The sequence below is a fragment of the Aspergillus niger genome (assembly GCF_000002855.4).
Source record: "Aspergillus niger supercontig An14".
NCBI lineage: Eukaryota > Fungi > Ascomycota > Eurotiomycetes > Eurotiales > Aspergillaceae > Aspergillus > Aspergillus niger.
This window is the reverse complement of record NT_166529.1, coordinates 1,588,972-1,614,399: the sequence shown is the minus strand read 5'-3', so window position 1 is coordinate 1,614,399 and position 25,428 is coordinate 1,588,972. Positions and strand designations below refer to the sequence as shown.

Genomic DNA, 25,428 nt, shown 5'->3' with positions numbered 1-25,428 from the left:
TCATGCATCCGGCGGAAGAAAAGCAATGCCGCACTGCCGCCATCATACTTAGCTCGATTAACATGGGACCACTGGCTAGTTCGCGTAGTAGCTTCCCCAATTACTTTTATAAGCTCCATTGTATCCACATCCTGCCCTGGGCGGCTCGTCTAGTTTGACACTCATCAACTGTTCATTTCCCCATACTGTGTCCGGTGAGGTTCTCGCGCGTCCGCGTCTCTCTCCCGCCATCCATGATGCGACATGGTATTCCCAAGGCTGCTTGATGATTGCATCATATATCATACTCCGACACCAGGCACATGCTGACTCTGGCCAACACGAAATCTATTCAAACTATTTTATCCAAATGGGATGCCAAATCTAGGAACACAGCATGACGACCCAAGACAGAACGCCCTATGTACATACACATCACGCGATGCTGGCCATGCTGCTGCTCAATAATGCAGAACCAGAAAAAAATGTCCCGAAACTTCTCTATATGTGTCGCAAAGTTTCAGGGGGGTATGCCAATGTCGCTATTATACTACGGTGACTACAAGTTCTCCTTCAACGAGTCAGACAGGAACCGATCCTCCAGTCCGCGCATGATTTTGTTGGTCTGCTCGGCCAAACTCAAGGTCAAGATCTACAGCCGGGTTAGTAAATCGCCTATGGGCGGGGAGAATGTTAAAACACCACTTACCGTGTGAGGCAGAATACGCGCAAGATGAGCAAAGTACCCCTTGTAGATAGCCAACACACCCTCCGTCTTGATGGTCTTGAACAAGCAATCGAACACGCCCTTGTAGAGATTGCCGGTTTGGTTGTACATTCTAGACATGATGGTGTCTGAACAACAAGTTAGCGGAATTCGGTTATGCCATAAGTGTACAACATACCGGGTGGGTGCATAACACAGCAGACGACAAAGCCAGATGCCGTGCTACTGGCCAGGTGCAGGCCTGGACCATCTTCCATGCCCAGGTGCTTCATCAAGCGGCGCTTCGCGAAGAAGTAGGTCGGCAGCTGAACGGAACTACCGAAACCAGTTCGTACCATTGCCGCGCCAACTCCACGGTATAAGCCAGAAACTCCCTCCGACGTGTGGATCTTCCGCAGTCCATCAAACGAGTTCTTGTAGTTGTGCTGGGTGCCGACGGGAAGGAAAGGGGAGAACGATTGCAGACGGGTCTTGACGAGGAAAAAGGGCGAACCCGCGGCAGCTCCAATGATACCAGAAGCAGCACCAGCGAGGACGTTAATACCCAGCGATTGAACTTGAGCATCCTGGTATATTGTGGTTGCCAGACCCTGGCGCAGCGGTTCGTAGAAACCCAGACGGCAACCGTTGAGCAGGACTTGGTAGATATACTGCAGTGGCTGTTAGCTATACAAGTATCTTGGACGCTGATAGGCGAACGTACTGCCGAGCCTATACCCCGGAAAAGACCGCGGGGACCCTCATTCTGTAGAATAACCTTCACACCGTGCAAGACACCCCGGTATTTCTTGGCAGCGTCCTGCTTGGCCTGCAGTTCGCCCTGCAGTTGCAGACTTTCGTATAGATACAAATTAGAATCCGGCGACACGGCTGGCGAGGAGTAATCCGCGACACTCCAAATAAGGGAGGAAGACTGTACCGAATCTTCACCGTCTCAAAGCTATGAGTAACCGTCACTGCTCCGCATGCTGCAACACCTCCTGCGATGAATGCTCTGTAGGGAACGAATTTATGCGTTAATGCGACCGTAATCTGACGGGTTTGGAGGCAGCACCACGTACCCTGTTGTTGTGGACATTGTATCTGTTCAGATTCGTCTCCGCTAACGGAGGGGAGTTGAACCGAGTCTGCGCGCGGAAGGGCAAGAGCGAGGCCGACAAGGGCGCTGGTGAAATCAGGACGACCTGGCTGTTGCGTGAAGAGATGCTGAGTGCCCCGGGAGGGGAAGATGACAGACTCAGTGACGGCGCAGTGGAAGAGTAGGGTGAGCGATGCACTTGTCAGAAACTCAAAAACGGTGTCAGAGCTGAGGTGTTCATGCCGTGAGATTCCCTCCGCCATTCAAGCCTTCTCCGACAGTCCAACGCCGCTCGGATTGGTATCCGCAGCCGATAATTGGACGGTCATTGGCCACGGGATCCGCACTTTTCAATCCAGAGCCTCCGACCTCGGCCAATCGGCTCCTTCACGGCCGATGGTAAGCGTCGGAGCGGAACAACAATCCCCCCCGCGGAAGTCGGTCAAACGCGTCAAAATCCATCGTCAAGGCGCGTTGGCTTCCCCCAGTGACGACCTTTATTACTTCTCTACTCGGGTCACTTTGGGTGGAAATCCTTGCAGGTCGAGGAATCTCGGAGAAAATAGCCGGGTAAAATCAAACGGATCTGTCTGGCTTGTAAGCTTTAAGGTCGTGGACATCCTGAGAACTTGCATCCTGTTCCCCGCAGTCGCACTTTATCATTATCTGTTCTAGTCAAGTCAAGAAGTATGGCTGAAGGTCAACCGCAACCGACGGCGCAACCACAGCCCCAGCAGCCAATTCTACAATGCCAGAAGGTCTCGGACATCATTCGTAGTTTCCGTCCTACCAAGGTTAGTTCAATGGCCCTTATGGACCGGGCCAGCCATCTAATCGTCTGTTTCTCCAACCATAGGCATTCCGAGGCCCAAAGCAGGATACCTCTAATTATGTGACGTCGCTGGACTTTGATGACCAAGGAGATTACTTGGTGGCATCGGGTGATGATGAGACTATCCAGGTTTTCGATATCAAGGAGGGCAAGTCTACAAAGTCGGTTCCCAGCAAGAAGTACGGCGCCCATCTAGCCAGGTTCACCCACCACAGTCGTCAGGTCCTCCATGCGAGCACCAAGGTTGACGGTATGTCTGCTCCAGCGCGCCGCCATCCTTACCCTCTGTTCTGACCGGCCTAGATTCATTGCGCTTGTTGGACCTTCACAATGAAGGCTACATTCGCTACTTCCAGGGTCACACCGACAAAGTCACCTGTTTAGCTCTATCTCCTGGCAGTGACTCCTTCATCTCATGCTCCAAAGACGATACCGTTGCACTCTGGGATCTCGGCTCTAGAAACGCGCAAGGGAAATTGAAACTTGCGACTCCATACCTCGTGGCCTTCGACCCTTCTGCTTCTGTCATTGCCATTGCATCCCAGTCAACCGCGTCAGTCCTTCTTTACGACCTCCGCAACTACGACAAAGCTCCGTTCTCCAGTTTCGACCTTGCGCCGTACGAGGAACGGTATACGCCTTCTACACGAGGCAGGGGGTGGACTCGCCTGGAATTCTCCAATGATGGCAAGCACTTGCTTGTCGGGACAGACTACCATGGGCATTTCATTCTCGATGCCTTCGAGGGCACCGTTAAGGCGTTCTTGGTGGGCAAGGCCGGATCACCCGGAAGGGCTGCACCGGTATCAACAACCGGGAAGCCTCTCGGTCAGGGAGATGCGTGCTTCTCACCCGACGGGCGATACGTGGTTGGTGGTTCGGGAGATTATTCCGACATGCTAGTGTGGGATCTACAACAATCTCCTCCAGAGCCAAACGGTCTATTGCAGCCAATGACTAGACTATCACATCGAGGACGGACTGCCATCGTTGAATACAATCCGAGGTACAACATGATTGCGTCTGCCGACAAAGAGACAGTTTTCTGGCTTCCAGAGGACCCTTCCAGATCTTCTGAAAAGTAGCAAGCCATCACGCCCCGCATGTGCTGCTGATCCACCTCTAATGCAAGAACGGGGTAAAGATTCTGTTTGACGTCCGATCTATCATTAGCGTCTCCGAACTAGTTGTTGGTCTAGTTCTTCCGACCCTTTTCTTTGCCTATCAAGCTCCTGGCAGTATCACACACCCAGATAAGAGGTCCCTCCAAGCCGTCATCCCCATCTCTGTGCTTCTCGATAATGGACTCAATCTCCTTGACCACGGTCCGATTGCTGGAGATCGTCGCCAGTCCCGCAGCCCATCCGTACAGAAACACACCATAGTTGATATCGGAGAGGTTCTCAGCCACCTTCTGATAGACAGGCGGCAGCTTTGCAGTATCTCTCGCAGACGCAATCACCGACTTCGCTTCGACCGTCTTGACCGGAATTTTCCAGTGCGCCGGTATTTCATAATCGGACAACTCCTGGTATTTCTTGATGAGGTCCTCTCGGCTATAGGTATCGAAGGGGGGCTCGCCGAGCAGGATTTCCATGCGCAGCCTTTCAGTGTCAGTGCCGATAATATTGACGATCTCTTTCATCCGTGTGGCAGCCTCCTCCACACACACTAGTTCATAGGCATCCATTGCGGGCCACAGCTCAGTGGGCAACAAAGGTCGCTCATGCTCAACAGCGATCTGTCGATTGATGGCCTTATGATGCTGCGGAGATTCCGTGATATGTTTGTAATGCGAGAGATCGGAGACCGCAGCAAGCATCAATGTGCAGTCCACATTAATAGTGGAAGTAAAGTGTTTGAACGGCTTAGGAAGGAGATGCGATAAGCCCTCCTGTGCCTGTGTACCAGCCACAGCATATGCCTTTTCACCGCAATCCACTCTGATCCCATAGCTTCTAATAATCTTCAAAAGATCGTCAATCTCCGCACAGCTTCCCTCGTGGATCCTAGGCGCCACAAACCGCAGCCGAGGATGTTTATACCTGACTCTCGTAGCATTGGCCGCGTTCCTCAAATCTTTAGCCAACTTCACCAGCTCAATTTCATCCTCATCCTCATCGTCCACCTCATCACAATCCCCATCATGATTCCGTAGAACCGTCCTAGCCTCCCCCTCCTCCTCAGACTCAGAACCAGCCTCCCACCCCTTCTCCGCCATCTCAAACAACAACCTCGACTCTGCAACCGTAGACACCTTAACCCACTCCTCCCCATCATCAGCAATAATATCCACAAACACACTCTTCTTCTTATCCTTCCCGGACCTTTTCTCCTCCGAAACACCATTATCATCCCCCCAATAGAACCTCTTCCCAAAAGCCACCAACCCGCGGCAAGTATTCTTCGCAATGGCCCAAACGGCCTCATAAAACGGCAAATTGGAGGACTTCAACGTATGAACCAGTCTCCTAGCCGTTGGTTCATCATCGTCACCTGAATCTGCATCAACCCCATCGCTCTTCGTCGGGTCCGGCAGCTTCTGGACCTGCGCGTCGAGCTTCTCCAACGTGCGCAGCTCTGAAAGCACATTTGATTTCAGCGACCGCACCTCCACGATCTGAGGATTGCGTTGGGTTTCCACCAGCAGGGTCTGGAAGTCGCTTATCTCGGAGAGAAGGGATCGGCATCGCGCGAGGAGGGATGCTGATAGCTCTCGACTGGTTTGGAAGGGAGAGACCTCCTTAGAGGTGAGGTCGTCGGTTTGGTTTTCGGGGTGTGCCATTGTGGGTGGTCGCGTGCGTGCGTGCGTGCGTAATTCTTCTAAGCTTGAGCTCGGGAATGAAATGCGGGTGGCATGCGCTGTGAGGGCGGAAGGAAGAGTGGTGGAGGTGTTGTTGTTGACGTGTTAAGGGAGATGGAAACCGACGGAATTTTCGTGAGTCATGGCACAGCGCTGGCCGTATTGCTCAGGCGATGTAAGCAGGAATTAATGGAGACGATGCTCGGCGCCGGGCTGGTCGCCATGGTGGCTCGCGTGCGGATGGAGAATTGATTCTGATATGGTTGGGGGGCGAGCTGTGCGGGTAGTCACTAGCAGTGGGCAGGTCGAGCTCGACCTTGAACCAGAGCCCGGCCCGAGCCAGGAACACGTAGGCCTCAGGGTCGTGGAGGTTAGACGCTGAAGACGCTGGGTAGATGGATTCACACACGCCTCGGACTGAGTCACATGCGGAACGATGCGCATATAAGAAGGAGCGCGCATGTTGGAAGCAAGAACATGGACGAAGAACGAAGAGAGGATGGTGACCCGCAGGCAGCTGGTTGACCGGCTGCGTCACTCGTTCATACTTGTACTCATTTGTATGACTACGCTTTGCTTTGCTTTGCTTTCATCGTTTATTTGGTTGTGTTTAGCTACGGCGACGACCTTCCTACGTCGCAGCATGCGTTTTTATGGCTTCATGGGTTCACTGTTACTCTGAGGCGGTCCGGGCCATATTTCTGCCTCGAACGGTGAAGCACCTGCATAGCTAGCGACTTACATAGCCGGCCTCGATCAGGTATGAAAATTTATGAATTATATGGAACTGAACTGAATTGGGGGTATGACTAGGAGCGTTCCAACGTCGCTGGAAATTGTTAATCTGTATGATCGGTGCCAGTGGCAAAGGTAAGTTCCTGGCATCATGGGTTCATGATCGGTGGTCGAAAATGGAAACATTGCTTCATAAATGGAGTTACATACGGTAGAAAATCTATACAAAATAAAGCAAAAGATATCGCTCCTCCATTACATTCGAAGCAAGTAACAGAAACAAGGAATGGAAAACGGAGAATACACCATAGGCCGAACGCCATCATATGCCTGCAAAGCCGACTAACACATGAAGAACACCAACTCTTCCAATATCCCCCCGAAATATGGCAACATAGCCGTACGTCTCCGGCAGTCAACACAGCGGAGAAACAGAAATTGCGAGAATGACTTTTGGGCCTGCAATTTTCGGATGTCAATACCCACTACAGGACAAGTGTGGCTTCGAAAGCCGCATTTAGTCCTTGTGCTTGCCAGTAAGCCGCTCTCGTTCGCCGGAGTTACGCGGCGACTCGTCTTCGTCGTCGGACCATTTGTCCCCGTCTTCGCCGACAGCGAAGATGGTCTCACCGTCCAAAGACTCCCGTTGACGCGGGGCTGCAGGAACAGGCTTGGGAGGCACAGGTGACAGGTCACGACGCTGCTCCGAACCGGAAGGTTCTTCGGGTCCACCAAAAGCGTCCTCTTCATCCAATGCGCTACCGAAGGAACGAATCTCGAACCCGTCGTCATCTTGCGCAATCTGGCAGGTTGTTAGCATATCTTTAGGCTCGCACAATTGCTCCAAACAAGGCTTACCTCGTCACTCATAGCGAACCGTCTGTTGTTAGCAGTGGGACGCCACAGATAGGCAACGAATCCGATGTCAAAGAAGTACACCAGGTTCAGCCAGCCATCCAGCACAAACCATCTGGACTTCCAGTGCTCCGGTACGAAGCTGGCCTCGCTGCGTCCTGCAAAGGCGATAGAGTTGATGAAGAAGAACCCAAAAATAACGATGATACTACCGAGAATGCACCACCAAAGCTTCTTGTACATCATGGCTTTCGTCTTCTGCTTTCTGTCAATGAGATCCTTCATGGTCGCATTCAGAGAGTTCAAAGTCCACACGTAGAAGGCCGTCAGTGTACCAGCAAGAGGAAGCACGATGAGCAAGACGAGTGGACCGGCGCTGTCCGGGGTGATCGATAGACTGGCGACAGCATATATCACAGCGAAGATGAAGTGGGTGATGGCAAGGATACGAACGTAGATCATCGTCCGACCGAGCGACGGCTTGACAACGCCGTATCCCATGCACACTATCAGCAAGAGGAAGAATGAGAAAGCATTACGTCCCGCATTCAGTACAGCAACTATAACCATCAATGCCTTTGCGCCGGTATTTAAGCCATTGCGGTTTTGGTAGTCTAGATGAGCGTTAGCAAAGAACATCGGTGGTATACAGCGTTAGACATACCGTAGAAGCCCCATGTCATCAACTGCTCTACAATGAGGAAAACAAGGATCGCGGTGATGTAGTTTTGAACGGGCACTAAAGATAATCAGCGGATGGTCATTGGATACCCAAAGCCTGCTCTTACAGATATCGTGACGGTTCTGCACGTAGAGGAATGCCCAAAACCTATTAAGTATAAGCCCCACCCTGAATGAGCTCAGCGACACTAGGGGATACTTACAGACCGACAACTGCGTAGACGATAGTCAAGCCACCATAAAACGGTAGCTTTGCGATCTGCGCAGCTGGAAGTTCACCGTACGAGTTTCTGAACTCGATCACGGCCTTGTAGTCCACGCCGGAGTATCCGTACGTGCTCACACAATAGAATCCAGTCTTTTTGATAGGATAATTGATGGCCGCGGGATCATTAAGGTGGATTGCTTTGGTAACGATGGGAAATTTGGCGGCCTCGGTGACATTCGAGGCAAGAATGAAAGAGCCGACTTCGTCTTCCGAGCAGAGGTTCGCCTGCACACTGGCCTCATCACAGATGGTTTCCCTTTCCTAAAGCCGCAGACATAAGTTGAACTATCCAAATATAACCGGGATAAGGGAAGAGTGGTCGTACCCCAGAGTCGCCTGGTACAGGCCGGCCAATGAGATTCTCATCGGTCCATTCGAATATGACGAGACTGACGAGAGGATCGCTATCACCGGACTGGGGTTCTTGGACGAATTTGGTCAAGATGAAGGGATCGACACTTCCACCCCAAGCTTTGCGACTATACATTCCCGAACAACGCTGTCGATGGGCTTCATCTTGTGTCTGCGCGAATAATGGGTGTCAGCATCGAGCCCCAGATTGATAGGAAAGACAATGCGCACCAGTTCGACTTCATTTGCCAGCACGCTTCCTGCCAGCAAGGCAGTCAAGCCTAGAGTCCGAAGCCAGCCTCTCATTCTGACCATGAAAAGGAGCTAAGCGGTAGATAGGTGCCTGGCAATAGGACGGAGCTCCGGAGTCGCCGAGAGCAGGGTTTAGTTGCAGCCCTGGGTCATAAGAAGCTCCAGGGTATAATCTGATGACAGATTTGACGGAGGAAGTGGTCTTCTCAAGGGGAGTCGGCAAGTCTCGGATGCGTTGGTTGACCGAGTGATGTTTGCGACGATCTCTCGAAGCGTGGCTTCAACTGCTGAAACCGGGGAAGCCGCGTGTTGTTGACGGGGTCCCGCCCATGGGTATTATCTAAGCCCGTGCTGACCAGTGGTTCTGCCCGCCGCCGAGAAATTCTGCCTGGTGAAAATCGCTCCCCACCCGGCATCCCGCGTGCAAAACTACTATTACTACGATTTTATTGTATAAATCCACCGTATTGCCCTCCGCCCCTCACACCACAAATATGCCCGGAAAAGAGTTACCTGATCGCTGCATGAATTGTCATGAGGCTGAACCGGCCTTTCTATTGCGCGAGCGTCATGTCTGCCAGTACGTCTCGCCCCAAAGTACACCTGTTGCCGCTACTAGTCCATACTGATCTCAGTTACCCCTCCATCCAGAGAATGTTATATTCGATTCTTGAACTTCAAGCCATTCAGGCGCATGGAACGGTATCGTCTCCGGAGGAATATGCCACAGACCGGTCCCTGCAAATTGCTGCTCCCCCTTTCGTACGGCGTCTCCTCCACTGTGCTATTGCACATGCTGCACCGGCAGTTGGAGGCACTACGCTCAAAAAAACATGGTCCCGCGGGCTTCGAAATCCTCGTCCTCGTCGTTGAGCCTTCGACAATCTCCCCCGTTCCTCCGCACGAAGAAGGCTTTGCACTCGCGCAGCAGACCTTCCCGCTCTGTTCCTTCACCCGGCTCCCCTTCCACAGTATCTTCGAGCTTGACCCGGATGTCCATCAAATCATGTCGCAGTATGCCGGGGAGCACTTCACAGATGACACTTCGCTGTCCGATGAGGAGCGTTTGAATCGCTTCCGCAGGTCGATTACAACAGCCACATCCAAGTCCGATGTCGACCAAATTTTGTTGAACAAACTTGTCGTTGCTTTCGCAAAGAAAATGGAATGCCGCGGCATAGTATGGGGTGACTCGGATAGCAAGCTCGCTGCAAAGACCCTCGCCAACGTCGCGAAAGGACGCGGCTCTGCAGTGACGTGGCAGGTGTGCGATGGAATGTCGCCTTTTGGCCTAGAATTCAACTTCCCGCTTCGGGACGTGTTCACGGCAGAGATACGCACCTATGCCACCCTCTTTCCCGAGCTGGCTGGCATCATCGTTCATGACGAGCCTCCCTCAGAGAATACGCTTACCAAGAATCTGTCGATCGATGAGCTGATGATCCGTTATGTCAGCACTCAGGGTGAGAAATACCCCGGCGTCATGTTGAACGTAACTAGGACTGCCAGTAAGCTCCAGTCGTCTGGTACATCTATCGGCGGACTGCAGTGCAATTTCTGCGGGGCCTTCATGACTACAAATGAGAATATCACGGGCGAACAAGGCAACGAACAGCTTCAATTCTGCTATGCCTGTGCTCGGTCCCAACCCGAATTGAGCTGTTAAATGAAGTTTCAATTACTGGTATACCTATGCCGTGTTTGTGGGTAGGCATAATCCACCTAACTGTTCCCAGTTCCTCTATCTGTGACATCATCATGGCCGCCGAGAGGGCCGGGAGTTATCGATCACTCCACTCTCAAGGTCATCCTCCGGTTGGGCTCTTCCTCCGAACCATCTGCCTTTTGAACGGCTTTTCTTGGGATGCCGTGCTGCTTGAGGCTTCGCTGGACCATCAGTGTTCCTACTGTGTGGTTGGCCTTTATGACTAGATGGCTCACCCGAGGTATCGTCGTCATAGCGGTCGAACTCGTCCGGCAAGCTCATATCCGCTGTATTCTGCCTCCGCTCTTGTTTGGAAAGCGCCTTGGCCCCCTTTTCCCGCAGATGCTTTTCCAGGAGCACGGCGTTCCGCGTGTTGCACTTGTACACGGCATCGGCAACATCACCTATGAAAGGAACCAGGCCGATGAAGAAATCAATCACGATATTCATGAGCATCATCATTCGCAGCCGCGATGGGAGGCCCCCGTCGATTTTGTCACAGGTGTGCACCACCATTAAAGCCAATGCAGCATCTGCTCCATCGCCAATACTATTTTGAATCCTTGCATGAGTCTTGGATTGCATACCATGTGCAGGGATTGCAACTTACAATGGGAATAGACCTATCACACTCCCCCATCCGAATCGGATTCCACACAAGCTAAAGAGACATAAGTCCAAGCGATACGCTCTTCTTTTTACTTGCGTCAAGACCTTGCTGTCGTTCTGCGATAGACCGGGAGGTACTGCTTTGCGTCGCTTTTGTGTCTTCTTCCCGAACGCGCGATTCAGGCGTGATGCAGGAACCTCTTCGAAATATGGGTCCTACAGCAACACACACAGTCTTAGCCCATAGTTCGCTAGAGTAGGATGGTTCAGAAAATGGAATGGGCTTTACCTCTTGTCCGAAATGATTTCGGGCGGATTCTGCGAGAATCTTCTTGCCCACTAGATTTGCCAGTTGCGCCGACATAGCTTAGGAGCTGACAGAATTGGATTATGGAAGGATCTCGGGGTAAGGGGAAGAAAGCTCTGTATTAAAGGGGGGGAAAGCAAAAGGATGTTGGAATGTTCCGGTTCGATCAGACACCCTCTTCAGGAGGGGGACGGTCGGCTGGCTATATAACCGCCAAGCCCTCAGGAGCAGGTGTGTGTATGTATGTATGTTTTTGTGCAGATTCTATAAAGGATCTCTGATGTAGGCGCCTTATTTTTGGACAAAGGGGTTTCGGGCGGCTTTTTAAAACCATGGGATATATTGTGCGACAGCCAGTCAACGAAGACAACGTCGACAATGACCTGAATTTCTGGAACACGAGCCGCGCATCGACGTCATTGCATGACCCGGCGCGACCACCGGCTGACATTACGTTACCCCCCTCACCTCTCACTAGCCACATTCTTGCTGTGTTTGCGCCACATGTCCAACTGTGGCGCAGTCAGCTGGTTCCCATAAGCGGACTAGACTAGTTGGTACTAGTAACTAATTAGTGACTTTCCCCAAACCCAACCCAACCCAACTCATTCGCAGCTCACTCTTAGCCGTCCTCCATTATTGTTAGGCCGTCGGGTGTCGACCAGAAGAGCCACAGTTCCCTCACTCTCTACCCACCTATCAGCGCTTCTTCTCTTGCTTGGAGGTAGATAAGCCAATTGGTTTGCCCTCGAATCCCTGCCTTCTTAGCCTTCTTGCAAAAGTACGCTTCAGGGTTGGCGCTTGCCAAGCACCCTTCCTTGAAGCTGCAGCAGCGCGCTGTGCTGTCCCCTCAGTCCTCGTTCGCTCCGCCTCGCGCTCTCTCCGCTTGACGTTCGGAGAGCTCCTTGCCTGTCCTTACCTCTGCTGAAATGCTAGAGCACGTTGTCCAGTATGACAGAAACAAAGATGCAGTTGGAAGACTGTGAGTCTCGCCTTGACGCTTGTCTTCCCCCCCGCCCGCGTGGCTAAGGTGACCTCGGCTGTGCTAACTTGGATGGCTCCGGGCAGGGCTGGATGATTTGTGTGTTCGCTTCATCATTAACTTACCCCGAGAAGAGCTCGAATCTGTTGAACGCATCTGTTTTCAGGTTGAAGAAGCACAATGGTTCTACGAAGACTTCATTCGGCCGTTGGATCCGGCTCTTCCGTCCTTGTCCCTGAAAGCCTTCGCTTTGCGCATCTTTCAGCATTGCCCATTGATGTCCCAATGGTCGCACTATCACCACATCACCGCGTTTTCCGAATTCTTGGCCTACAAAACCCGGGTCCCGGTGCGCGGTGCCATCATGCTCAATCATGACATGGATGAGGTGGTCTTAGTCAAAGGCTGGAAGAAGGGCGCCAACTGGAGTTTCCCACGAGGCAAAATCAACAAAGATGAGAAAGACATCGACTGTGCCATCCGGGAAGTGTACGAGGAAACTGGTTTTGACGTTCGACAAGCTGGATTGGTCCAAGATGAGAAAGATGTCAAGTTCATCGAAATCACCATGAGAGAGCAGCACATGAGGCTGTATGTTTTCCGGGGCGTGCCACAGGATGCTCATTTCGAGCCGCGTACCCGCAAGGAGATCAGCAAGATTGAGTGGTACAAGCTGTCGGAGTTGCCGACCCTCAAGAAGAGCAAGCAGCAAGATCAAGGCTTCGTCGTCGCCAATGCGAACAAGTTCTACATGGTAGCTCCGTTTATGCATCCCCTCAAGAAGTGGATTGCCCAACAAAAGAGGCTTGAAGGAAAGCTGCCAGGTGGCCCGAAGTTACCTATGCCGAACGACATGTCGATTGACGAAGCTTCCCATGCCGTGCACAGCTTCACACCAAACCAAGCCGCTGCGGAAATGGCTACGCCCAGTGACTTGCCAGAACTTGCGTCGACCCAAGACGCCTCTGCTCACCTTAAGCGCCTTCTCAATATTAACAATCTGGTTCCCCCTAAGAATCCATCGCCGGTCACCCATTCGCCAGTGTCCGGGCCTAGTGCCTCTAAATCTAATGCTCTCTTAGAGCTGCTGAGGACCGGCTCGTCTCGTGAATCCCTTCCACAAGCCCCTATTCCAGAGCAGCAATCGACTCCAGCACCTCCCCCAGGAAGTGTGCCTCCTGTGAGTCGGCCTCATCCCGCGATGGGCTTCTTCCCGGGCTTTCCTCAACAAGGCCCTCATGTCGGGGTACCTCCCAGCTTGCCGTCATACCCACAACCAAATCACGGTCCTGTACCACATCTACCAGCATCCATTGTCAATGCAATGTCTCATGGCCCGTTGAATCAAATACCGCTTTCTGCCGCTCCTCCGGGGCCATCGGGCAATTTTCACGGAACGTTCCCCCCTCAACAGTCGCTTGCATCACACTTCTACAAGGAGACAGGTTCACTGGCAGAACTCGCTCCCGCTCCGCAGAGTCAAGCCGCCCCTGCCCCCTACCATCGCACGGGTGATCCTCAATTCTCTCAATCAGGTCAGCCTTCCCAAGTTCAGGGTGCGACTGTGCCACCGGCGAGCAAGTTGCCTCCACCGAAGCTTACGAGCCATTCACTGGCTCTGTTGAATGTTTTTAAGGATGACTCGACCAAAACACCCAAGACGCCTAAGGCGACCTTGGTGTCACATACAGGAGCGGCACCAGCCAATGAACGAAGATCATCACAGCATCAGGATCAGCTCCTTAATCTGCTGAGAGGGTCCCCGGCTCCTGCTGTCTCTGGGCCGGCCGAACTATCGGGTCAGTCAGTGTCCCCGGCTAGAAAACAAGTCCTTCAACGGCCCCGGGGTGACCAGAGCCCTGCGCGGCGCAGTTCGCCCGCGGCTAAACCATGGACTTCTGCACCAGCCTCTGGACCGACCATGCATACTCTACAGCCTGGAACTCAAAAGCCATCGAGAAAGGGACAGAATGGGCCGAATCGCAAAGGACCCAGAACTGAGCAGGCATCAGCTGTCACGGCCCCTATAACAATCCTGGCAAGGCCGCAAGCCGCTAAGGAACAGCCTTCCGCCCGCGCTTCTCCGCAATCCTCCCGTCCTCCCTCCCAGCCTAGGGGGCCGAAACCCAGTTCTCCAGAGCCACCGAAACCCTTCCAGCCGCAAATTCTACGTCGCTCTGATCATCCAAATGCGATCAATCTTCTCCCGATTCGGACTGCACTCAATGAGAATCAAGATCAACAGGCCGCCGCGCGCTCCACAGAATCTCCTCGGCATTCGCAGCCTCAACCGAGCTTCGACCGTCGACCGAGTCAAACTGTTGCGCAAAAGGAGATGCTCTTGTCACTCTTTGGCAAATCATCTGTCTCCCCAAACATTTCTCCTGCGGAACTGAGCGCATCTGTTCCGAAACCATCGCAGCCTTCTTCTGTCGTTAGTCCATTGTCACCGGTCAATTTGCCCGCTGTTCCTAACGTTGGCCAGACGCCCCATGAAATGGAGGATAGTCAGGCATCTAACGCCAATAAGGTCTCTTCGCCTGTCAACAAGGCTTTCTTGCTTGGGTTTCTGGAAGGAGTTGCGAAAGGAAATAAGTAACCTGGTCAATATTGTTTAATAGGACCCCGTCAGTTATACATATGAGTCTCTAATGAAGTTAGCGGTCTGTTGCTTCATGATCTTGAATTCAATTTGATATTGCCCATGCTACGGAGAACCATCCATCCAGCTACACTCCCATTTCGGCTAGCTCGTAAGACGGATTATGTCATGCTCTATATTCTGCCATTCCCCACCGCTCTGCCGACGATGTCATTCATGGGCCTTTGATTTGTAAACGCTATGCAGATTTGATTTCAGTTTCATCCCACAAACATGATGCGCTCCAGCCCATCTACACGCACAATATGTGCGCAATGCCTCAGTCGCAATCGACACTTCTCCACGACCATCCAGCGTTGCGCCCCACGATCCAGCACCCCGAACCCTCCCTCCCCGCCAGCAACCGGATATGCACGTCTCACGAACCGCGGATTAATCTCCATAACGGGCATAGATAGCACCTCATATCTCCAAGGCTTAATCACGCAGAACATGCTCATTACGAACGACCCGAACCGCCCGACCCGTCGAACGGGCTCCTACACTGCCTTCCTGAACTCCCAAGGCCGCGTGCTCAACGACGCCTTCCTCTACCCACTGCCCCAGGCAGAGGGCACTTCACCGGACGAACATGCATGGCTTGTAGAGGTGGACAAGAGCGAAGTCACGAGTCTCCTGAAGCATCTCAAAAAACACAAACTCCGCGCGAAACTGAAGCTACGTGCCCTGGATGAGGGAGAACGCACTGTGTGGGCCTCATGGAAGGACCATAGTGAACCGCGGTGGGCAGCGTACAATCTGGATTCTCAGTCTTTTTCACCCTTTGCCTCGTCCTCCGCGACGGTCACCGGGTGTGTGGATACCCGCGCACCAGGATTTGGATCCAGGCTCATCACGCCGGGAGAGGGAGACTTGACGACGCATCTGGCGGGGGCAGAAGGAGAGGGGTATGGATCGGAGGTGGATCTGGGCTCTTACACCGTGCGACGGATGTTACATGGCGTTGCGGAAGGGCAGTCGGAGATCATTCGCGAGTCCGCACTTCCGTTGGAGTCGAACATGGATATGATGCGGGGCATTGATTTCCGCAAGGGATGCTATGTCGGTCAGGAACTTACGATCCGGACCCATCATACTGGTGTTGTGAGAAAGCGTATACTTCCGGTTCAGTTGTATGAAGGGAGTCTAGGGGATTTGGAATCGGCCGATATGCCCGTGTACGACCCCTCTGTGGAGGTGGAGTTGCCGCCATCCGGGTCGAATATTTCCAAGGTCAGCGCGCGCAAGGGCCGTAGTGCGGGCAAGTTCTTAGGTGGTGTTGGAAACATCGGACTTGCTTTGTGTCGGTTGGAGATGATGACGGATGTTGCTTTGACTGGGGAGGGAACTCAATATAGTCCTGATCAGGAGTTCAAGGTCTCATGGACTGGAGCCGAAGATGGATCATCTGAGTCTGGCGAGGTGAAGTTGAAAGCACTTGTCCCGGCTTGGACGAGAGAGTACATCTCCAATGGTGGAGTGAAGAAAAATCAGGGCCGTAACCTAGAACTGGAGGGACAACGGGCCAGGGAACTGTTGGAACAATTGGAGGAAGAGGAGTCCTCACGATGAGATGATTAACTGCGCCAGCAATGTATCATAGAGCAAATATGTAAGATATTATCATAAAAATATACCGGTAAATACCATGTCTCCATGTCTCATTTAGCGAAAATGCAAGTAGTTGATAGTACAAAACGTGAGGGTATCTCTATACTTGGAATGAAGGGTCTAAGAATACAAAGCGCAGCACTTGATGCTGCTGTTCGAGCTCATCCGACCATAACGCCTTTGTAAATGCTCACCATGGCCTCGAGTCATTAAGGAAATATCGCATCTATACTTTAGTTTCGGCCTCAGCCGCATCTGCAGCTTCATCTTCCTTCCGAAGCTGCTCTTCAAGGGCCTTGCGTTCCTTCTCACGTTGCGCATTTCTTAGCCGCATCAACGTCAACTCCGCCATGCTCGGAGCGCTCGAGCCATTGGTCGAGCCAGCAGGCGCAGGTTTCGCCGACTTTGCTGCCGCGCCAGCAGCAAAGGAACCGAAAGATGGTGCCTTTCCGGGATTCTTGCTGGAGGCATCAGACGCTGCTGACTTCAACCCAGCAAAGTTGAAAGACGGTTTGGGAGGAGCAGCTGAAGGAACTGGCCCGGAAGAGTTGGGTGCTGCGGTGCCCTGTTCGGAGGGGGTGGAAGCAGTAGAATAGCCGTTGGATTCAACGCTCAGGTCGGGTTGACTGCCAGACGCCCAGAAGACGGATTCGACGGCAGACCAGTCGCTATCCGCTTGCCCAACACTCTGACGCACCTTCTTCTCACTATCCAGAACAGCAGCGTGGGCACTGACAATGGAAGCGAATATCACGACACCTGTCGCAACCGTCTTTTTCTCGCGATTATCCCCGAGACGTTGTCGTTTGTCTTTAAGGAGCAGGATATTTTCGATCTTGCCGTAAGACGAGAACAGAGAGATCAACCGATCTTTATCCAGGTCCAGCCCGCGTCCTTCACGTACCCAGCGCACCTTGACACCTCGTTCTAACTCCGGCACATTTGTACCGCCTTCTTTCGAGCGATCAACCTTCTGACTACTCCTGTCCGCCGCCCGTTGTGCCTCTTCCTCCTCCTGGCGCATCAACTTCTCTTCCTCCTCCATTTCCTGCTTCAGCCGTTCCTCCGCCTCGCGTCGTCGCCTTCGTCCATCCTCCGCAATCCGCTCAATCTCTCTCTGCAACTTAGCTTCAGCATCATCATCAGCGCCGCTCCCCATCCACGGCCGCTTCACACCGCGTTGCGCACCAGCGCCACCCATCGCCGCAGCCCCCGCGCGCTCCCTAGCCTCCAAGTCCTCCCTCATCTTCCTCTTCGCGGCATCCATCATATCCCGCTCGCGCTGCTTGCGCTGGCGCGCTTCACGCGCATTATCGTAGAGCTGCCGCACCGACGGATCGGAGAGAACATCGTAGGCGATCTGGAGCAGATGGAACTTGTCGATGTCTGCAGGTGTGGGGTTCGCGATTTTGTCGGGGTGATATTTCAGTGCAGTTCGGCGGTAGGCGCGACGGATTTCTGATTCTGCCGCTGCGGGGGAAATGTCGAGGAGGGCGTAGAAGTCTTCGTTGGAGGCCGCGTGGGCCTTGAGGTCGTCTTTTGAGGCCATGGTGCTGCGCGTTTGGCCGCCGCGTTGTTGTGTCTAAGTTCAAGCGTAGATTTTCGCTTCGTTATTTGTAAAACTGAGTTAAGGTGGTGTTTTCACCGGCGATGCACGCCACTCGAAGGTCTTGTGTTGGAGAGACGAAAGAGGAGAGAAGGTGGTAGCAGAAACAGATGAAGCTTCATGTCGGGCTTGGCGGAGGGCCTGGCTGGCGGTGGCGGGACTGGCTCGGCTTCATTTTATCCACCCGATCAGGTCCAAGTACTTGGTAGTAGTCAGGAAAAGCTCCATTCTGCCGGGAACAGGACATTTTCTTGTTTGGATATAGTGAGTCTTCACGGCATCTTTTGGTTTGTGACAATATTGAGTTCATTATTACTAGTAACCAGTGCTTTGCTCATCGTACATCATATTGATTGTAGAATCATTAAGATATATACTCCGCAGCAGCAGGAATCTGGAGGCTACTGGACGATGATGCTTCATTGAATGATATCCCATCACCCGAGAAATTTAGATTAGCACCAGCACTTTCGAACTTTTCATCAAATCATTATTCCTAATGTATTTAAAATTTTACTATGTAAAAGACCCAAATGTTTCGCTTGGTTTTGATACCGCGCACGTGCTTCCCACATGGGGAAAGAAAGCAATGAACTCGACTCAACAATTTGATGCATCATGACACCGCCTCGTCTCTTATCGTTTGTCGAACTTCTGGGAAACTAAGGATGGATGGAACTTCAATGCCTTCCCCAGCTCAGATAGCACTTGCAATGGCTATCGTCAAGCTTAAGCCAGTGGATGTGGATCTCAAAGGCAATAATCCTGTCTGCTTTCCATGACAGACATGCAGATTAATTGAAAGTCTAGAGCATTTATTGCAGATTCGTCATCACATCAGAAGCACCCACTCAAGTGACAGGTCCTACACGCATGACAAATTCTTCGACAGCGTCTCATTCTGGCAACAAGCGTACGAGCGGTCCGAAGCAGAACAAAGCAAATTGCTGGATCGAATATACGAGTTAGAGCAACGCAATGAGTCTCTTCATGCACGGCTTCAGGGTGGAGATATGGCTGTTGCAGAAAACGATCAAGGGACATTGAAACGCAAGGCTACTGCGAAGGCTGCTGCTTCCGGCAGTGGTGCCACAACAAGGAAGAGAGCGAAGACCCAGATATTCTCTCGAACGGATGCCTCGGTGCTTAACAATAGTCATTCTGCAGGACTTGGTGGCGGTGTGGCCGATCCACCAGGCCTTTCTGAGCAATGTCTGTTCGCCGGCCACTTCAGTGAAGGAGACTATACTGACCTATTTCCCGTTCTAGTCACTGCACCTTTCATGAGGCAACTCTTTGCATTACAGAAAGTTCTGCAGAAGCGACCCAATAGTTCAAGCATTGCTAGTGCCGCAGTGGAGCTTTGCGCTACTGCAACCAAGAATGTTCTTGATGCTATTGAACAGCCAGCTGTATCCCGGTCTACGAAGAAAACAATACCACAGCCCAAGAGGCCGGATATACTAGCTGTTTTGAACAGCACTGAGAGCGCCTTTCGAATCCTAATCCAGACTTTTAAGAAACTTTCTGCATCTGGCCAGCAGATGCGAGATGCTGGACAAGTTACGTACCATATAGTTCGCTTATATGAGGTTATCATTGAAGCTTTGGGCCGGCATTGCAGGATCAAACCCGAAAAACAACTTCGCAAGTCTCAAATAAGCATAAAACCTTCTCGGCAAAGACAAAAGGCAGAAGCCAAGTGGCCCAAAACCGGTCACGCTGACAATGCTCAGAGTTACGGAGGTGAAAGAGATGAGATAGCCACTCAAATGAGCCTGTTGCTGGGTAGAATGGCGCTCTCGCTCGACATCGACTGTGTAGCTAAACAGAATGTTCTTGAAGGGTTTCTATTTGTACTTCTTAGTCGTGTGGGGAAACTAGTCTCCTTGTTTGTCTTCCACGATTTGCGTTCGCAACCTGATCTACAGATGGATGACGCCAAGTTCCCTTTGCCAGGGGGACTTGATGGAATTGGCATGGATGAAAGCACATTGCCCGCAGCGGCCATGGAGGCTAGGAGCCTGATATGGCCATTAGAGAGGATTTTACTCCTACTCGAAGATGCGCCATCTATGTCTTCAGAACCCAGTCACGCGTGTACAAACAAACAGTTGGCTGCAAAGCTCAAGCAAAAACTACAGACTACCCTGCTTCACTCAGTCTTTGGCGCCGACTCGCTTTGGCAAGATACTTTACAAAACCCCGTCCAACCAGATGGACGGGACCTTGAACGACTTCAGACTTATTCACAGGTCCCCGAGCAATCCGTACCCGACTGGTTTGTACAAGAGGTTTGGAGGCTCATAGGCTGGAAGATGCTAGCTGCGAGCAATAGCCCGAGAGCGTAGACGTGGATGTTCTGGCCACAGTCCGGCCTTGGCCAATTTGGAGGTACGAGGTCGGGATGTTTTCCATATGACATGTATGACTTACTGATCTCGACGGAAACACTTGCATCCTGCATACGCCACGGATGTGCAGTATCACTAACACGTTCCACTGCAAGCACAAAGCAGATGGAGTCATGCCATGAGGCATTGCTATTATTATTTGAATCATGTCTAATTCAAATTTAGTATGCGAGCCGCGTTGCCACCCAAGACCCCTGCAGCAGTATCTCCTTCTGTATCAAATGCTTTATGGATCGCTTTGTAATTGGTCGTCACACTAGGCCATTCTTCGTCATCCTTGCCCAAAGGAGGGAAGAACGGATGATCGGTTCCTACACTAATGTCAATAATGTTGTAGCAGAGAAGCATCCCGGGACAAACGTACCAAAGAGGAGGCGATCACTTCCTCCTGCAGCAGTCACAGCTGCTTTCAACCCAGCAGTGCCGTACACCACGGCGTCCAGATAAATATTGGTGCTCAGAACATCCCACACACTCCGCTGCGGACCAGGTACATCACCTCCGTTGGCGATGAATTTGCGTTCATGAAGGATACAGCTCTCAATCCGACCAGCAAGGAAGGGAAGCGTGCCTCCGGAATGAGCCAGGAGGATCTTCAACCGCGGGAAGCGATCAAAGACACCCGCCAAAAGCATCCTCGTTACCGCAATGGTTGTTTCAAGGGGAAAACCTAGAGCTAGGGGAAGAACATGGCCATAGCGGTTCGTTGCTTCGGGTCCACCAAAGGCTTCATCCGGTAGCCCATAGTGCGGGTGTAGGAACAGCATGGACTCCGTATCTTGTAATGCCTCCCAGACAGGATCCAGCCTACTATCGTCTAACCCCTTGCCTAGACCTGTTGTTCCCATGATTACCCCCCGTAGATGGGGCAATGTCTTGAGCCTTCTGATCTCATTCACAACGATATCGGGGCTCGGGGCGCTGAGCGGAAGTGCCCCGAAAGCAAACAGCGTTTCCTTCTCATGGAGTGCCTTTATTTTGTCCGGGTCTGCATCGTTATTCACCCGCGCACAAGTTGCCTCGAGGTCATCGTTGATGCGCTCAGCCCATGTCTGGGCTTCGTCCGGCTCGAGGAAATCCAGCCAAGGATTGGCCAGCGAGATAACGCTGCAGTTGATTCCGTGGCGGCGCATGAACGCCAGCTTCACGTTAATGTCTGAATAGGACGAATCCACGGGGCGACCACGCTGATCGACGGGAATTGACGGGTCATCGTCGGATGAAAGGATGATGAGGCGAGGGGTTGCATTGTTGGCTGGGTCATGGACATAGGGGACTGTCTTGCGCGCGCGAAGCATATGCATATAAGAAGGAGGGTAGACATGAGTGTGGATGTCGACGATTAGAGGGGGCATCTTTACGTTGATACTATGACTGAAGATGATAATGAAGAAAAGAAGGGGGGAGGAGGAAGAATGGTTGTTGTTGTTTGTGTTGGTGTTCAACAACTACTTACCTATGTAACTAATGAGAGGGTGCAGCAAATGAGGGGTAAATACCACCATGTGAGATGCATGAAGATGACTGATCAACTGCAGTCAATCAGTAACTACCCCTTGGTTTCTCGCCTCTTGATTCTTCAGCAGTGATAAACTTGTTGATCTGTTATCTCCAAGATCAGACCCTGATCTTGATGAAGATTGCAGTTTTTATCTGACTGATAATCGCTGCGCTTGACCGGGTGAATATCCCCAAGCTGACCCGATAAGCAATCCAGCTGTGCATCCCCCCATATCTCCATATCTCCAACCACACTATCGCCCATCTTTCCCTATCATACTGCCATGGTTATTGTCCGTGCCTGCCCCGCGATTTGATTGCCCGACCTTATCATACTACAGTTGGGGAGTTTTAACCGCCGATTGCTTCTCTGTTATTGCCCAATCACTCGGCCTTGCCCCAGCGTCATCCTTGGTTCATCACAGATAAGTGATCTCACGGTCTTCTGCACGAGCCTCCCCTTGCGCCATTTCGTTTCCTTGTCTGCCATCTCAAATTCCCCAGATATTAAATCATTACATCCATCTCGTTACTCCGATCGTTTGTGTTGTGGCTTCCATCTTCCTTATCCTGGAGTTATCGTGCATCTCCGCAATGGAAGGTAATCTCCCCCAGCAACAGTGTCACCCAGCTTCCACAGCTGTGGAAAAGGATGACCTGATTATCCCAGTAAGTATTTCCGTCGACAGCCTTTCCACTGGTCTTTCCACTCCACGTGCTTGTGTCTTCTTGCCTTGTCTTGTCTCACCTGGTTTTTCCGTAGATCATCGACTTCGGGCCCTTTCTTAACGGCACCCCCGCCGATAAGCATGAGGTCGCCATGTCCATCGTAGACGCTTTCAAATCATCTGGTTTCCTATACCTCAAAGACCACGGCATCCCACCGTCCGTTGTCTCCCGCGTATTCGGCTCCTCTGGTCGCTTCTTCGGTCGATCGCAGGATCAAAAAGATAGTCTGTGCTGGACTACCCCACAATCGAACCGTGGATACGTCAAGACTGGGCAAGAGAAGCTAAGCACGGTCGATGACGTAGCGGGGACTTCTCAAACCACGTCCGACCTGAAAGAGACAATGGAGATAGGCCGGGAAGGTGTGGATGGCTTTCCGAATCGGTGGCCCGACCACATTGATGATGAAGGGAAGGACTTCAAGGAGGTGATGCTGTCATTTTTCAACATGTGCAAGTCTCTCCACACGGAGGTCATGCGGGCTATTGCACTGGGCATGAACTTGCCAGAGCACTTCTTCGATGCCTATGTGGATGCGGGCGACAATAACCTTCGCCTGCTGCATTATCCTTCAGTGCCTAAGGAGGTCTTCAAACAAAATCCGGGACAGGTTCGAGCTGGTGAACATAGCGATTATGGCTCCATCACCCTTCTCTTTCAAGATAGCCGCGGGGGACTGCAGGTTCGTAGTCCCAAGGGCACTTTTGTGGATGTAACACCCATCGCAGACACCGTGGTTATTAATGCTGGCGATTTGCTGGCCCGGTGGTCCAACGACATCATCAAAAGTACCCGACACCGAGTTGTCGAGCCGCCGACAGCAGTCGGGGAGGAAGAGAACGATTCTGTTAGCTACCCTGATCGCTACAGTATCGCATATTTCTGCAATCCCAACATGAACCAGTTCATTGAAGCCATTCCTGGGACCTTCGAAGAGGAGACCCGCCCTGCAAAGTACCCTGGGATTACTACGGGCGATTATCTGGTGCAACGACTGACAGCGACCATAAAGATGCTCCAGGGTTGAGGATTGCACGGCAGACTCGAGTGTGTCATACTGTCGTGGCTGCAGGTCGCATTTGAGAACTAATATCTTGCTCAGCGGGTCTAGGCATCGTATTTCACCATATTCTCTGAAAGCATATAGCATCTTGTATTGTGTCTTTCGCAAACACCCCTTTCTAGCTCAATGCGAATATACTGTGTGTTCTGTTTCCAGTGCCATTCTTCGTTGTCGAGTAACTAACAACTTGACGACGTGCTCAGCCAACCTCCATCGATGATTGTGATATTGCCATTGGCATATGCCCCAGAGGGACTAGCCATCCAAAGAACCAAGCCTGCGAACTCTTCATGGCGACCGGCTCGGCCGGGGGGGAATACACTCTTGGGTAAGGCACCATCCGAGGCTGATGACTCGGTGATCCCAAACGCTATCGTCGTCATCTCCGAAGGGAACAGCCCCGGTGCTGTACCATTCACACGGATTTTGTACGGTGTGAAAATGTTGGACAGCGTCTTGATCAGATGATGCACCGCCCCCTTGGATATATTATATGCGATGCTATAAGGCACATTTCGAAAATGAGCGGCTACTGAACCAACTATGATGACCTGTGCCGTGGGTGCGGCGGGCCGGTCTTTCACGGGGGCCGGCCTTCTCTCATTTGCTGCGTTGAGCAGAGGCAAGAATGCAACAACGGTGAAAAAAGTCCCTTTCACGTTGATTTCCGTAAGCTTTCCGAAATCATCTTCGGGAGAGGACCACAGATGATCGCGGAATTCAAGAAGACTGGGGATTGACCCGTCCGGCTTTGGCCCTAACGGTGACATTGGCAACCCCCCATAGCCGCTATTGGCTATAAGTAGATCGACATGTTCTGCCTGTGCTGCGACAGTTTCATAGGCTGCTTGCAAAGAATCTTTCGACGTGATATCCGCCTGAACTGGAATGATTGTGTCTTTCTTGCTTAAAGACACGGTCTCTTGCAAAACCTCTACTCGACGGCCAAGGATGAAGACTTTGGCAGCACCGTTTTCGGCTAGGGCAAGGGCTGCTGAGCGACCTAATCCTGGGAGGTGAAAATAGTCAGTTACATGAACGTTGTGGCAGTAAGGGGCTCGGCTTAACATACCTGTTCCTCCGCCGGTTAAGACGACAACCAGTCCTTCGACCGACAACAACTGTGCAGCGTTAAATTGCGACATGATCTAGTACTTTCAGACTTATCTATCGCTTTATTACAAATGCGAACGTGGTGAAGAAATGTATGAGGAGGACAAAGGTTCACCGCCAGAATGGCAGGTTTTGTAGAGGGCGATGCAACCGGCTCAATCAGGCATATCATCCAGAGGGGACCGCGTCAAATGACGCTGAGTGAATTCTGTGAAACCTGTTTCTACTGTTCTTTCTACAGTAGCTATCCTGCATGCCTCATCTTTGAGCGGCCCAGATAAGTGGTTGGCACAGTAAGTGAGCATCCCCGCGAGCAGCATACTCTCGGCGCGAGCTCACGACTGGAGCTGGTTATATTCGTGACACCAACCATCACAAGAGCAACGATGGCGACATACGACCTGCCATAGTAACCAGGAGATATTATCGGGCACGGCCGGAAACAGCTGAGCTCTAGCATATCCACGCTTCGTGCGGTAACTGCTACCTTGCCGGGCTGTCATTCCGTTGGATATCATTTCCGTCCAACCATATAGCGAATCAATGAACAAGCTAACCATCGGATGCCCAGCCATATTGTCAGTAAG

At 52.0% G+C, this 25,428-nt stretch overlaps 13 protein-coding genes across 13 annotated transcripts; 6 read left to right on the top strand and 7 right to left on the bottom strand.

The window, feature by feature from the left end:
* Window positions 1–538: 538 nt before the first annotated feature.
* Window positions 539–2,047, bottom strand: An14g06860 (uncharacterized protein; the record flags this gene model as incomplete). The annotated part of the gene is made up of 5 exons (XM_059744380.1): window positions 539–631; window positions 689–834; window positions 885–1,356; window positions 1,410–1,639; window positions 1,768–2,047. The coding sequence occupies 5 exons, from the start codon at window positions 2,045–2,047 to the stop codon at window positions 539–541; spliced, it is 1,221 nt and encodes a 406-aa protein (XP_059604702.1).
* A 426-nt stretch (window positions 2,048–2,473) lies between these two features.
* Window positions 2,474–3,701, top strand: An14g06850 (uncharacterized protein; the record flags this gene model as incomplete). Its single annotated transcript, XM_001401271.1, has 3 exons — window positions 2,474–2,578; window positions 2,641–2,866; window positions 2,920–3,701. 3 exons carry the CDS (start codon window positions 2,474–2,476, stop codon window positions 3,699–3,701), a joined length of 1,113 nt encoding a protein of 370 aa, XP_001401308.1.
* Window positions 3,702–3,811: 110 nt separating this feature from the next.
* Window positions 3,812–5,401, bottom strand: An14g06840 (hypothetical protein; the record flags this gene model as incomplete). The annotated part of the gene is made up of 1 exon (XM_001401270.1): window positions 3,812–5,401. The coding sequence occupies one exon, from the start codon at window positions 5,399–5,401 to the stop codon at window positions 3,812–3,814; it is 1,590 nt and encodes a 529-aa protein (XP_001401307.1).
* A 1,270-nt stretch (window positions 5,402–6,671) lies between these two features.
* Window positions 6,672–8,615, bottom strand: An14g06830 (uncharacterized protein; the record flags this gene model as incomplete). Its single annotated transcript, XM_001401269.3, has 7 exons — window positions 6,672–6,956; window positions 7,013–7,623; window positions 7,674–7,748; window positions 7,798–7,838; window positions 7,894–8,219; window positions 8,284–8,481; window positions 8,541–8,615. The coding sequence occupies 7 exons, from the start codon at window positions 8,613–8,615 to the stop codon at window positions 6,672–6,674; spliced, it is 1,611 nt and encodes a 536-aa protein (XP_001401306.3).
* A 440-nt stretch (window positions 8,616–9,055) lies between these two features.
* An14g06820 (uncharacterized protein) lies at window positions 9,056–10,227 on the top strand (the record flags this gene model as incomplete). Its single annotated transcript, XM_001401268.1, has 2 exons — window positions 9,056–9,141; window positions 9,213–10,227. 2 exons carry the CDS (start codon window positions 9,056–9,058, stop codon window positions 10,225–10,227), a joined length of 1,101 nt encoding a protein of 366 aa, XP_001401305.1.
* A 90-nt stretch (window positions 10,228–10,317) lies between these two features.
* An14g06810 (uncharacterized protein) lies at window positions 10,318–11,239 on the bottom strand (the record flags this gene model as incomplete). Its single annotated transcript, XM_059744379.1, has 3 exons — window positions 10,318–10,839; window positions 10,877–10,927; window positions 11,108–11,239. The coding sequence occupies 3 exons, from the start codon at window positions 11,237–11,239 to the stop codon at window positions 10,318–10,320; spliced, it is 705 nt and encodes a 234-aa protein (XP_059604701.1).
* Window positions 11,240–12,133: 894 nt separating this feature from the next.
* On the top strand, window positions 12,134–14,763 carry An14g06800 (uncharacterized protein; the record flags this gene model as incomplete). The annotated part of the gene is made up of 2 exons (XM_059744378.1): window positions 12,134–12,164; window positions 12,251–14,763. 2 exons carry the CDS (start codon window positions 12,134–12,136, stop codon window positions 14,761–14,763), a joined length of 2,544 nt encoding a protein of 847 aa, XP_059604700.1.
* Window positions 14,764–15,042: 279 nt separating this feature from the next.
* Window positions 15,043–16,377, top strand: An14g06790 (uncharacterized protein; the record flags this gene model as incomplete). The annotated part of the gene is made up of 1 exon (XM_001401265.3): window positions 15,043–16,377. One exon carries the CDS (start codon window positions 15,043–15,045, stop codon window positions 16,375–16,377), a length of 1,335 nt encoding a protein of 444 aa, XP_001401302.3.
* A 265-nt stretch (window positions 16,378–16,642) lies between these two features.
* Window positions 16,643–17,965, bottom strand: An14g06780 (uncharacterized protein; the record flags this gene model as incomplete). The annotated part of the gene is made up of 1 exon (XM_001401264.3): window positions 16,643–17,965. The coding sequence occupies one exon, from the start codon at window positions 17,963–17,965 to the stop codon at window positions 16,643–16,645; it is 1,323 nt and encodes a 440-aa protein (XP_001401301.1).
* A 725-nt stretch (window positions 17,966–18,690) lies between these two features.
* An14g06770 (hypothetical protein) lies at window positions 18,691–20,373 on the top strand (the record flags this gene model as incomplete). Its single annotated transcript, XM_059744377.1, has 2 exons — window positions 18,691–18,765; window positions 18,808–20,373. 2 exons carry the CDS (start codon window positions 18,691–18,693, stop codon window positions 20,371–20,373), a joined length of 1,641 nt encoding a protein of 546 aa, XP_059604699.1.
* Window positions 20,374–20,586: 213 nt separating this feature from the next.
* An14g06760 (uncharacterized protein) lies at window positions 20,587–21,791 on the bottom strand (the record flags this gene model as incomplete). Its single annotated transcript, XM_001401262.3, has 2 exons — window positions 20,587–20,747; window positions 20,801–21,791. The coding sequence occupies 2 exons, from the start codon at window positions 21,789–21,791 to the stop codon at window positions 20,587–20,589; spliced, it is 1,152 nt and encodes a 383-aa protein (XP_001401299.1).
* Window positions 21,792–22,530: 739 nt separating this feature from the next.
* An14g06750 (uncharacterized protein) lies at window positions 22,531–23,692 on the top strand (the record flags this gene model as incomplete). Its single annotated transcript, XM_001401261.1, has 2 exons — window positions 22,531–22,605; window positions 22,700–23,692. The coding sequence occupies 2 exons, from the start codon at window positions 22,531–22,533 to the stop codon at window positions 23,690–23,692; spliced, it is 1,068 nt and encodes a 355-aa protein (XP_001401298.1).
* A 215-nt stretch (window positions 23,693–23,907) lies between these two features.
* An14g06740 (uncharacterized protein) lies at window positions 23,908–24,873 on the bottom strand (the record flags this gene model as incomplete). Its single annotated transcript, XM_001401260.1, has 2 exons — window positions 23,908–24,737; window positions 24,801–24,873. The coding sequence occupies 2 exons, from the start codon at window positions 24,871–24,873 to the stop codon at window positions 23,908–23,910; spliced, it is 903 nt and encodes a 300-aa protein (XP_001401297.1).
* Between the last annotated feature and the right edge of the window lie 555 nt (window positions 24,874–25,428).